Here is an 11,914-nt window from a genome sequence, read left to right as displayed (position 1 = left end):
GCTTGAGCCGATAAATCTCACCTCCAGTAGCGATATGTATTCGCGCCCTCCTCCGCCTGCCCCATGTGATTGCTGGGAGTTAGGCGGTAAACTCACCTGTCGTTGCGTTGCGGTGAGTTTTAGCGAATTGCCGCTAACATGACGATTCGGCTCGATCCTGCGTCTTGCGCCGGATGGAACAATGATGCAAAGATTAGCGCATCGGACAATTGGCCAGTGTCAACGGCACCAACACTACACGCCAAGGGGCAGGGGAGGTGATCGTCGGGGGTTCCGAGTGCCGTGTGCCCCAAAACGTCATACAGCATGTGCTCTTGAAGGGGCAGACACACAGAGGCGATCAATATTCACCAGACCGTTGAGCAAACAGACACATGCCCGATCGAAAGATTTACTTTCTTCGTGATAGATAAACATCGATAAAAAATCACCCAAGCAAACGTGCCATTCTGTAGCTTTGGTTCTGTTCAAGTGTTTATTACTGATAACATGTTTGTTTCCCGATCCGGTTCGGCTCAAATCTGTCACACGTTTTTTTTTCTTTTCTGCTGCGTCGATCTGACGTCACGGAAGGATGAATCGAGTTCGGGGCGGAATTAATTACCACCATCAGCTCCAATAGTGCCATAGCGAGGAAAGGTAAGCGACTGTTCTTGGCTGGATAGGGTGCTTTAGCGTAAGGAGAGGTGGGTACAACACGATTCGAAAAACGCAAATAACAAAAGAGATCAGCCAAGATCAGCATGGTGACTGTTTAGGAGGTGCAATCGCCGGACGACGCTTCCTTGAACTGCTCGATGAGTGCCGCTATATCGGCGGGCAGTTGGGGTAGCTGCTCGTCCGCACTAAGCTCACGTTCGACGGACGCTACCAGTTGCGCGATCGCTGCCTGCAATTCTTCCGTGTTGGAGGTGTTTGTCGTCGCACTGTCGCCCGTGCAGCGGCCAGCAACGTCATCGTCGTCCTCCTCCTCTTCCTCCTCGTCGGAGCAGCTCAGCACGCAGCTCTTGTTCGAGCTGGACGATAGTGGTTCCGTGCGCTGACCGCTGTGCGATGGGCCGCTGGAACTGTTGCCCTCTAGCGGGCCGACCGGGTCGAGTGTGTGGTCGGACGTTTCCCGAACGTGTCGCACAATAATTTCGCCCTCCTGGTGGTGATCAACCGTGGCCGAGCTGTAACCGTTCAGCAGGTACTGCGACGGCGAGAGACTCGCCATAGTGGCCCGATCGTCACAGCCAGCAAGCGTTTTGATGTGTCGCTCCAGTTCCGCTATTTTTGTAGCCAGCAGCCTATAAAGGGGAGGAATAGAGAAAGAGCGTGAAACACAGCACCAAAAAAATCCCCTTCCTTCGTAACACCGTACTTGTTCGTCTTTTTCTGGTGCGAGAGAGCGAGACTCTTGTCGTTCACGTTGTCTAGCAGCGCTAGACAGAGCGATTTCAGATCGGATATGGTGGCCGCCTTGAGCGGCAGCTCGTCGACGGTTCCATTCTCCAGCAGGTGTTTCACTGAAAGGTGGGGGGGCGAAATAAAGGAAAGGTTATTAGTTGCTACACCTTATCCACTAAAGTTGTACAGCGATTGAACGAGAGACAGAGAACGAGCGGTGTGATGCAAACCTTGTGAATGGGACATGATCGTTTTGTTATTGTTGTTAGTGCCAAGCTTGATAATGCCCTTCTTCCGGTTCGTTTCCAGCATGGACTGGTAAGCATGACGTGTTAGGTTTGAATAAAAAAATATGATCACACACGTGAGCTGTTAGTTCGCCGGACATTCCGGGGGGAATTTTTCCAAATTAAACCGAACAATTACCTTATATTTGCTTGCTGCTTGCCGCGCCAAACTTAGCTCGTTTTCGATGTTGGCAATCTTCTCGGCCTGGTACTTGTTCTCCAGTATCAGCCCGTCAATGTCCAGCAGTGTCTGGGAGGCACCGCCAGCACCACCAGCACCCCTCAGCGCAACGTTCAGCTCGTGGTTCAGTCGGTGGGCTTTGCACTTGTACGCGTCCCGTTCCGTGACGGTTTCCTCCTTTTCGTCCAGCAGCGACCGAAAGTCGTACTGCAGCTGAGCGTTCCGCTTCCGCAGCTGCTCCAGCTGCGCGATGAGCTGCGACTTTTCCGCCTGCCAAGTCTTGTCGCCGTTCGCGGAGAGTAGCGATTCGTTGGTCGCCCGCAGCTTGCCGCACGTATCCTGCAGCTCTACGTTTCGCGCACGTACCACCTTTATGTCGCCCTCGAGATCGTACAGCCGCTGCTTGAGCGATTCCACCTCCGTCGTGAGCGATTCGTTGCGTTCGCGCGTTTGCTTCACCAGCAGACTTACGGCGGAACTGTTGCCAAACCCGGCCGCCTGGAAGTCGGGCGCGTTCAGGCTGTTCTTGATGGCGGAGTACCGCAGCTGTATCGTTTCGGCCATCAGCTTAAACTGGTCCCGCTCGGTGCGGCACTTCTCGAGCTCGTAGCGCATAATTTTCAGCGCCTCCACCTTGCTTTGCAGCTTCCGGCTGAGGGCTGTGTACTGGAAGAGTTCATGGGAAATTAGTAAGTTGTAATACACCGGAAACACACACACTAACCTCCTGTTCATCGCTTTCCGTATCCATATGGTTACTTTTGGGTGCGATGGTGGTGGCCGATTTCTTTCTACCTCTTGCCATAGCTGCAGTGGCCATTTTTTAATGTTTTTGATTCGTTTCCGATCACAGGTTTGTTTTTCTTTTTGGTTTACATCGGACACTTTTGATGGGGTGGTTCTGGGAAACTCTTACTTTCTGGCCAGCAGGCAACGATTGCGTGGAATGATTGTTGTCATCGATTTTTGTTTGCTTGCCCCTCTGCTCCGTGGTTTGGGCTCAAGGGCTGTAGCGGGTCGATTTGATATGAATCCAGTGTGTTTAACTTATAAATCGCACTTATAAAAGGATCGGCCAAAATTGTAAGCAAGCGGACAATCCCACTATGTTGAGTTTTGTAGAATTTTCACCATAATTTCATTAATTTTACGATGTTATTTCTGTAGTTTCTGCATTTTGTTTATATCGCTTCTGTCAGGCAGATTTGGTAGTCCCGTTGGGCAAGGCGAGGGTTTTTGACGTTTACAAATCGCTGCTTCTCGCTCATTTTCTCTACCCGTCATTTACCGTTAAAATAGACATACAGCGACAAAAAGTAGCTCAATTTTGCAAACAGAGCTACTTGTCTCGCGCAACATTTCTGCTTCATCCGAAACAATCGAATTTTCCAATGCCAAACGCAAAAAAAAGATTTGAACACATTTTACCTTTTTTGTGTTTTTAAACATAGAACAAGTTGGTTGACTTGGTCAAATGAGCTACTTTTGTCCATTCGGAGGGAAATTTTGAGGTATTTTTTGTACAAAAATTATCGCCAACGAGGGAAATTCGCATCAAGTTGGAGCGTTGGTCAGTTCGCGAAAACCGTTTTTGGCCTGTGAGTGTGTTGTTGACACTAGCACGTTGATGACTCGGAGATTCGGTTGCTTGTGGAAATCAAAATACAGGCGGTCCCCGAGATACAAGGTACCTCTTATACGCGGATTCCGAGATACGCGGTTTTCTAATTTTGACAATTCTTTGAGCAAATTGTACTGATTTGACACATCAATTTCAAATTGCCAAATAATTTCCGTTTTGATCGAATTTTAAAAACTATTTCAAAAGGTTTAAAACAGTTACATTCAGTCAGAATCATATCAAATAGTTCATAAAGTAACTAAAACCACCCCCTACTTGCGAAATTACACGAAAATCAGTGATATTTTAGCTGGAAATCACGAGATTCGACTTACGCGGAAATTCGAGATACGCGGTATTTTGGGGCCGTTTTCGGTCCCCATTAACCGTGTATCTCGGGGACCGCCTGTAGTCGTTGAAACAGTAGAGGCGCGGCGAGAAACGTGAGTCCTTATACTTCAGAATAAAGGTTATAGGTCTCTATTCTTCAAAATAATGTTTGAAAGAAAATGTTAAAGTTTTTATGTTTAAAAAAAATGTTTAGGGTAGATAACTCTTCTTGTAGAAAAGAATCTCTTTCATTTATAGTTGCCAACAGCTAGATGATCAGTTATACAAAGGGACAGAAATTGCATTTAGGATACGATTTAGTTCTACGTCCGGTTTTGTTTGGTGCAACATTGAAACCGGGCACAAATATTCATTTGTTTTAGATATACCTACACATTTGACGCTACAGAAAATACGTATGATGTAAAATGCAATTTATTATTCTTTTCTTTACAAAATTGCCTTAATTTACTTTAACAGCTAGGTAAGCTTCACTCTAGTGGTAGGAGCTCGGAATCGAATCCTACCCGATTCCGATTCCGTGTTCGGAATCAATTCCGAAGACGATTCCGATGCTGGAATCGATTCCGATTTCTGAGTCGATTACGGAGCTGATTCCGGAGCCGATTTTGGAGCAGATGCCGGAGTTGACTCCGGGGCAGATTCCAGAGTTGAGTCCGGAGCCGATTCCGGAGTTGACTCTGGAGCCGATTGCCAAGTCGGCTCCGGAATCGATTTCGAAATCGGAATCGGCTCCGGAATCAGAATTGACCTGGGAATCGCTGTGATCACGGAATCATATTTGACTCCAAATTAGAATTAGCTCCGGAATGTGAATTTGTTTTTGAATTGAAAAAAGAAGTTTTAGAAGCGAAATCAGTCCGGGAATCTCCATGAGAATGGATCTTTTACAAGTAAATTTTGATTTTTTGCGGTTATCAATACGTAGTATGATTGGACCCAAACGCCGGTCCAGTGGCGATACCGAAAATGAATCCGTTTGGAAGTTGATGCTAATATAGGAGCCAATTCCGATTCGAGAGCCGATTTCGATTCCGGAACCGATTCCGATTGCGGATTCGATTCCAGAATCGATTCTAAAAACTGATTCCGGACCTACTATCCGGAATCGATTCCAGAAAACTGCGGAGCTAGCCGGAATCGATTCCGAGAAAAACTTCATTTTTCCTATCACTACTTCACTCAAGTTTAGAATAATGTGCCAGCAACGATTTAGGACAGCTTTCGTAAATCAGCTCACAGTTGGCTCCACTCGCGCCGAGATTTTCCGCCATCTCGTACTTAACCCGGTCACGATATTCCGACTCTCCAAAGGAACGATGAAAAGATGGGCTGCAAAATAGTTGAAAGGTTAGATAAAATTAATACTTTTCATCGGGGAAACCTCCCCGTCTATATCCTTACGTGAGCAAAAAATGTGCCACCTCCATCAGCACATCTTCCCTGCCGTTCGGTTCACGGTGAAAAGGACTGTGCGCCAGCTCGCAGATACTTTTCGCCAAACAGTCGGCACCGAACTCCATCGCCTGGAGCAGCTCTTCCGCGGCATGGTACAGCTGCCCCGCCGTCAAGTCGGAGCTAGGATGCGTAACCGAACGCTTGTAGTCGCGGGCAGACACGACGGTGGTCGGTTTGAATCGCCCCTGCACCACACCGATGAGGGCCCGCGCCCAGTACGCCGGCTTGTAGAAGTCCAGCAATCGAAACGGCAGATTGTAGTTGACCTGGAACCCCAAATTGATACCGAGCCGCCGGACGGCGTACTCCTGTTTCGGGGGCTTAAACAAGCGCCCATTTGTAACGGTGCACATCGTGACCTGGGAGATGATGGGAGCAGAGATCGGGGAGGGGAGCATTAACAATTGCCACCCGGGTGATTGATTAAGGGACCGGTGTGATCGTTTACTCTTTCAGTGGCTGGTGAGGCACTTGGTTTTTTTTGCTACCTACCTGCAGTGTGGTCATGGGTGGGAAAATCAATGCTTTTGCTTGTCCGCTGGCAACAGCACCCGCCCAGCAGCAGTGGTTCAGTACGGCGGATAGGAGAAAAATTGCTCGAAACTTCATCTCTTGTTCGGGTAACAGCAACTACTGACAATGGGCTGGTTAGGAAAAGTGTATTTTTTGGGGGAATTCTAGAGCAACATTAAGATGTCACAGTGAAAGTGATTTGTTTGCTCAGCGAGGTGAGAAGGTGCTAATAAGTGTTCTTTGTTAGCGAGAGGGTTCTGGGTTGCGGTCGGCTACCTATGACAAGCTAAGCCTTGTTAGTTAAATTGTTAGCACCTTTCCAAAGCGTGTCTCAGTCGGAAGCGGGCGTTGAAATTGAGAACATTGGGAACTGTCTTGTGTCTAGCTATTGCTCCATCAAGTGGTTAAAAGAACAAGCCCAAATCCGACAACTACCTGTTGCATGTGTAAAAGGTTAAATCTCTTATTTCAGTTTGTTAAACATTGAATGATACGGAGCGTAACAGTCGTGTCGTGTTTTCCATCCATTGCTTACCGTGTTTCTCTATCCTCATTTTACCGTTTTGATGCTGAAAGGGACGCACCGTGTGCCTTATCCCAGGGCAATAAAGTACCTTCCGGAATAGATGGTGCGTACCGTCGTAAACCATATCCAACCCACCTTCCAAACGCCAACAGGCTCACGCACAATAAATCAAGCGCAAATAAACATAAACGAGCATAATTTTCACATTTTCTTTTGCCGAAAAACGTTGTTCGCACGTTTTGTACTAAAAGCTACAACAAAAGGCGTTTCGCTTTCGCTGGGGATAATGCCGGATTTTTGTAAGCCTGCTGGAATACTGGCTGCAATATAGCGAATTGTTTGCCTTCAAGACGATGATGCAACTTAACCTAATTTCATACCAGATGGTTCGCATCATAGCAGCATTACGACTGCGAGCCAGTAGAAACTACGCAACTAATCTTCTGTCGAAAGGATTGAAAGGACAATCGCGTTGTAGGTGGATCACGTGACAATCCTGCGAATTATTGGATAGCATAAGAAAAAAAAATACTGCCACCCCATTCTCCGACGTGGTTGTGATTTGAAATCGGGACGTAATCGAAAACGTGGACGGAAGGCACATTTCTAGACTGCAAAATTTTAGATTAATTTCTTGCCATTCCATAGCCTGTTGTCCTCTCCATAGCAATGCCAGTGCAAAAGGCGTGAATGAATCCGTACAACGTTCACACAGCGCACCGTGAACCGGCAAACATCTGGCACGTGCAATGCGGTCGATGGCTTTAATGTTTGGCTTGCCTTTGGGCCAAAGGTGTTGATTTTAGTGCGTTTGTGTTTTTGCACCGATCTGTCTACTGCTATTGTCTTTGAATCCTTTCAATTTCTTGTATTTTTTGTTTGATTTCTTTTCAAAGGTCATTGGTGTTGTTTGTTGGCGGTATGGAATGGAATGAAATTAACACGTGTTTTTTCTGTGTTTGTTTACACAACACCCAAAGCGTCGTTGGTAACAGACATTAGCAACGGCGCTTCGGTTGATGGAAACGGACGCAACAGATTAACAGCTGAGTAGGCTGTAAAGGATATTGTGAAAAGTTTAAGCAACAAGCGTGGCGTATTGATCTAACTACGCGGAACGCCCGCGTGTTGAATGAATTGTTTATGAATGAGGAGCCAACAAATGACCTTAACCTTTTCCCACCTGTTGATCATCTGTCTCCTCAGACAATGGGTCGTGGTTTAATGATGAATGAATTTATACGGAAACGTTCTTGAACTATTAATAGACCAGCAACAGGTGGTACGGCTAGGCGTGGCATTGTTGTTTCCAAAAATCGATGAATAAACAAAAAGAGATTGTTTCTGTTGATATGGAAACGATAAGTTTGATAATAAGTGGGACGACACCTTGCGGCGTCGATTAAAGGGTATCCTTGATGTTTGTTGTGTTTGTGTTTTTTTTGTACTGAAACTTAAAGCTGGACGCCATCGTTTACCTCGTTTAGCAAATGGTAGCAAATGGAATTTTCCGAAAAAATGATCTAATTGCTTCTAATCTGATAAGTATTTTTTTAAATTATTATTTTTGTTCTTAACTGTTAATTAATTATTATTTAATTAATTTAGTCTTATGATATTCATTACTATTTTTAATTAAAAGGTTATTCCTACATTTTCTTCTGTTATTTCAATTTATCCTTTTTTTTTTGTTTTCTTGTACAGGCGGATCCCGAGATACACGGTTGATCGGGAACGAAAACGTTTTCCGTTTACCGTACCCGCAGGGTCGCAAAATACCGCGTAGCTCGAATTTCCGCGCAAGTCAAATTCACGGTATTCCAACAAAATATCAATCATTATCGTATAATTTAGCTTGGCGTGAAAATTTTTAACAATTATTAGATATAATTCTCACTGTATATAAAAATTTTAAATCTTCTTAAAGCTTCAAAAGTTCAACTAGAAGGGAATTTATTTTGCATTTGACAATTGATGTGTCAAATCAGTACAATTTGCTCAAATTAGAGTCAAATTTAGAAATCCGCGTATCGCCGAATCCGTGTATTCGTGTATCTCGGGGACCACCTGTAGTCCGAATTATGGTATTACGACCTTGGCTCAAATGTTACCAACGGAATAGTAAGTCCTTGCTACGCGATGACTTTCTGGACGAGAAACAATCTACAAGGTTTGTCATATCCAGCGCGCGCGTTCATTGATTGTTTGGTTCATACTAGACTAGACAGAGATCGATTTCCACCTGCTTCTACTCTATTTCGTAAAGATTGACGATCAAGAAGGGAGCCAAAAGCATTGCTCATAAGCATGAACTTAATGCCCATTTGTATTCTTTGTTGAAAATAAATGGGAGAAAATTAACTTGTTGTGATTAATACATTAGTAGTAATTAATACTCTTCTTATATCCTATATTTTGGTAGCATACATATTTAAAGTCTAACCATTTAAATTTTCTTTATATATAAGTATTAAAATATTTTGAACCGTTTTTACTTTTAACTTAGAATAGAAAAACACTTATATTCTTTAATCATACCAAACCAAAATCAATTGAAATACACTATAATATCTTTTTAAATATAAAACTACAAAATCTAGAATTCGATTGTAATTCAAGAATTGAACAATTACAAGCAGGGATCGTTAGACTCTAATTTTTCCGAACTGCGACTTACATTTTGTAGGAATTTTCCGGTCTAACACGTTAGTATCATGTATAATTTTTTTATTGTAATTGATAACATAACAATCTTCACTTTCTTATAATCGTATTCACATCAAAAATAAAATTTGCTAGCTCAATAATTGTTTAATTCATTGTGAATTCAAACCGATTGTTTCTTCAAAAAATTAGCAAGCAACACTAAATTTAAGAAAAAAATCATTATTTCTTTAATAATAGTTGGGGTCTTTTTGAAAAACATTGAAACATTCATAAACATATTTCATCAATAGAGCACTTTTCCTGAAAAGTGTACCTACTCCTGACATTAGAATGTTTGGTAATTGCGTCGTAGCAAAACCGACTGTATGCACGCGCGCGAAATGCTTAGCAACGCAAACCGGCTGTTGATCGCCGTTCAACAAACTGCAATTCCCTCAAGGCCTTCACATTTAGGACTCCACCAAGGGAGTGGTCTCGAAGGAACAGTATCCTTTTGTCGTCATATACCTATAAGTAAACAAGCGAGTATGAAACGGATAGAAAGCACCCGGTGCACTCGTTCTGTGGTAAGACCGTGCAAAACCCATAGCAACGCAATAATCTGCGGGATAGAATAGTTGTTGAATTTCAATTCGATTTTTCACTTTTCCGCTAAACGTTGCTCCGAGTGGACGTGTGTGTTCTAGCAGTGGTGTGAAAGTGATTGCAAATTTTCCATACATTTCTGTACACAGCTTTACTACCCAGTTTTTACTAACCATCGGGTGAGCGTACGATCGGCGTGCGAGCATCATGGACGATCAGGACGATGGCGATGAGCAGGATATGGAGCAGGACCCTATGGACGGTGACCCCAATGGTGATGGTGACGGGGACGGTGATGGCGACGGTGAGGACGGTGCGGACGGCGAGGACGGCGATGGAGAAGGCCACGAGCACGAGCGGGACAGCGAGGAAGAGGAGGAACCGGAAGAGGAAATCTCCGAAGGTGATCTGCTGCAGGTATGTGCCACGGTGCAGGTCTGGAGGCCTGGCCACGTGCTCTGGTTGTGTGCTAAATCTGTCATGCAAGATACGACAAAGCACCAGAGCCAGAACAGGAGTGTTGCGTAATTTTTGAATGGTAGCATGTTTTGAAGTTTTGCAGCAGCACACGAGGCACTAACGGCTAACTGCCAGCTGCCACTGTAAAGTAAAGCCGTTTTAGAGCAAGTTTTTTGTTTTGTTTTTTTTTTTTGGTTTCTGCTAGCGATTTTCATGACATTTTTACACTTTTTGTGTGGTAGAATTTTCGCCAAGTTTGATTTTGTTGTGCTTCAGTTTTCGTTTTTTTTATGATGATTAGGGCGCCATTTTGTTTAACGATTAAACAGCTCATACCCTGGCTCAGGTCTGGGGAAGTTCGGGTCACTGTGAATAACGGTCGAGTATCGATTGAGGGGTAAGTAGGGATGCTTACCAGCAAATACACGACAAGGACAAATGCCAACGGGCACCCAAAGCACCGAGAAGCACGGCGCAATAAGTGATTCGCTTCCCGACGGGTTTATGCACCAGTTAACGGGACGTTTCAATGTTTTAAAAAGTGTTATTTTTGGATTTATTGATTTTACCAGAAGGGAGAGCGAGAGAGAGAGAGAGAGTTGTTTGCTGCGAGGCGTTCTATGTCGCATGGATGCACAGCAACAATGGTCGTTTGTTTATTTCTGGCATTTGCGAGCTTTAAAGTGTCTCACTGCATCGGAAGACACTGACTGATGTTCTTCGTTCGCGTGTATTTGCGCTTCCTTCAGACAGCATTGCATCGCATCCACCCTTCGTAGCTTCGCATAACTTTTCCAAACCCAAGCCTGTACTTCCGTCATCGTTCTAATTATTCTACGAAATAGCAATGTCCGCTCTAACGAAGCGATAAAATTACTACCAGATTAGTGTGCATCACTGGAAGCTTGAAACGGATGAAGGAAGCTTTCTTGATGAAGAGCAATTGCAATGTGGCGTATCTGTTCCTTGCTATGCTTCTTTGATCAGCCGGCTTCTCAACGATACAGCCGGCAAGAAAGAATGTCCGGCCGGACATCGTGCGGTCATGCATCGTAGCATGGATACTTTTATCGTTAGTTGGAAATGTTTCCAATTTCGGAATCAATCACGCAACGAGGCAACTGCTCGAAGGCAGACAATGGCTGTATGGCCCAGGAAGTGCCTGGAGCTGAACCTTTTGTGCCGACTTACTAAATCATAGCATGCATAATGGGTTAAGTTTTTTGGGCGCTGCGGAGCTATTTTTGGAAAAAGCTTGAAAAGATTGCATGAACCTAAGAAGATCGAAAGATTACCTTTCCCTATTGGAGCATGATTTTGTACGCAAAAACAAGACCGTCTCACTGAACTTTTCAGTTTATTTAGCGTAGTTTTCCCATACTAATAATGTACGACATTTGCCTGTTCACGATTGCTTCCATTCCAGATACAGTACAAGCTCAAACACAAGCCGACCTACTCGCAGTGAACCTAGTGACTAGTTGTAGAACAGTTTTGCATGCATGTTTTGTACTGATTTTTTTAAACAATGTTTTATTTTCATAATTATACACGTCATTTCATAGGATATTCATTTCAGCTACGGTACAGTGTAGTGTAAAACATACCTTCTAGTTGGGCAAACCCCCGTCTGTACTGTATTGACTAGCGCGAAGATGACTCCTTGCTCCTTAACACTCTCGCATGAACCGATCTCTTGAATGCGTTCGAATGTACAATGCATAGAATAGAAATTTAAAACAAAAAACACCATTTCCAGTGTGCCTTAGTGTGAACAGCAGTACGGAAGTCATCACTAAAATCAAACGCTTTGTACTAGCGATCACTAATCCGCCCAACCGAGGGAAGGTCCATGTAAACGACAGTGCATTACTTCT

General features: G+C 44.2%; 3 protein-coding genes across 3 annotated transcripts in view; 1 reads left to right on the top strand and 2 right to left on the bottom strand.

Annotated features, from left to right (window-relative positions):
* Positions 1–447: 447 nt before the first annotated feature.
* On the bottom strand, positions 448–3,083 carry LOC120961015 (coiled-coil domain-containing protein 149-B). The gene is made up of 5 exons (XM_040384559.2): positions 2,582–3,083; positions 1,816–2,523; positions 1,620–1,704; positions 1,364–1,508; positions 448–1,289 (listed from the first exon to the last, which is right to left on the bottom strand). The coding sequence occupies exons 1-5, from the start codon at positions 2,675–2,677 to the stop codon at positions 755–757; spliced, it is 1,569 nt and encodes a 522-aa protein (XP_040240493.2). The 5' UTR covers positions 2,678–3,083; the 3' UTR covers positions 448–754.
* Positions 3,084–4,902: 1,819 nt separating this feature from the next.
* LOC120953206 (uncharacterized) lies at positions 4,903–5,902 on the bottom strand. Its single transcript, XM_040372962.2, has one exon. It carries the CDS (start codon positions 5,683–5,685, stop codon positions 5,230–5,232), a length of 456 nt encoding a protein of 151 aa, XP_040228896.2. The 5' UTR covers positions 5,686–5,902; the 3' UTR covers positions 4,903–5,229.
* A 3,754-nt stretch (positions 5,903–9,656) lies between these two features.
* The window catches only part of LOC120950845 (dynein axonemal heavy chain 5), a 28,670-nt gene continuing 26,412 nt past the window's right edge, over positions 9,657–11,914 (top strand). Inside the window, exon 1 of the mRNA XM_040369201.2 lies at positions 9,657–9,995. Within this exon, the coding sequence (XP_040225135.2) occupies positions 9,786–9,995 (210 nt within the window). The 5' untranslated portion in view covers positions 9,657–9,785. The remainder of the gene's footprint in view (positions 9,996–11,914) is intronic.

Source organism: Anopheles coluzzii, chromosome 2 (assembly GCF_943734685.1).
Source record: "Anopheles coluzzii chromosome 2, AcolN3, whole genome shotgun sequence".
In the NCBI taxonomy this organism is placed as follows: domain Eukaryota; kingdom Metazoa; phylum Arthropoda; class Insecta; order Diptera; family Culicidae; genus Anopheles; species Anopheles coluzzii.
Note: the sequence above shows the minus strand (reverse complement) of the source record. Positions and strands in the feature narration are given on the sequence as shown.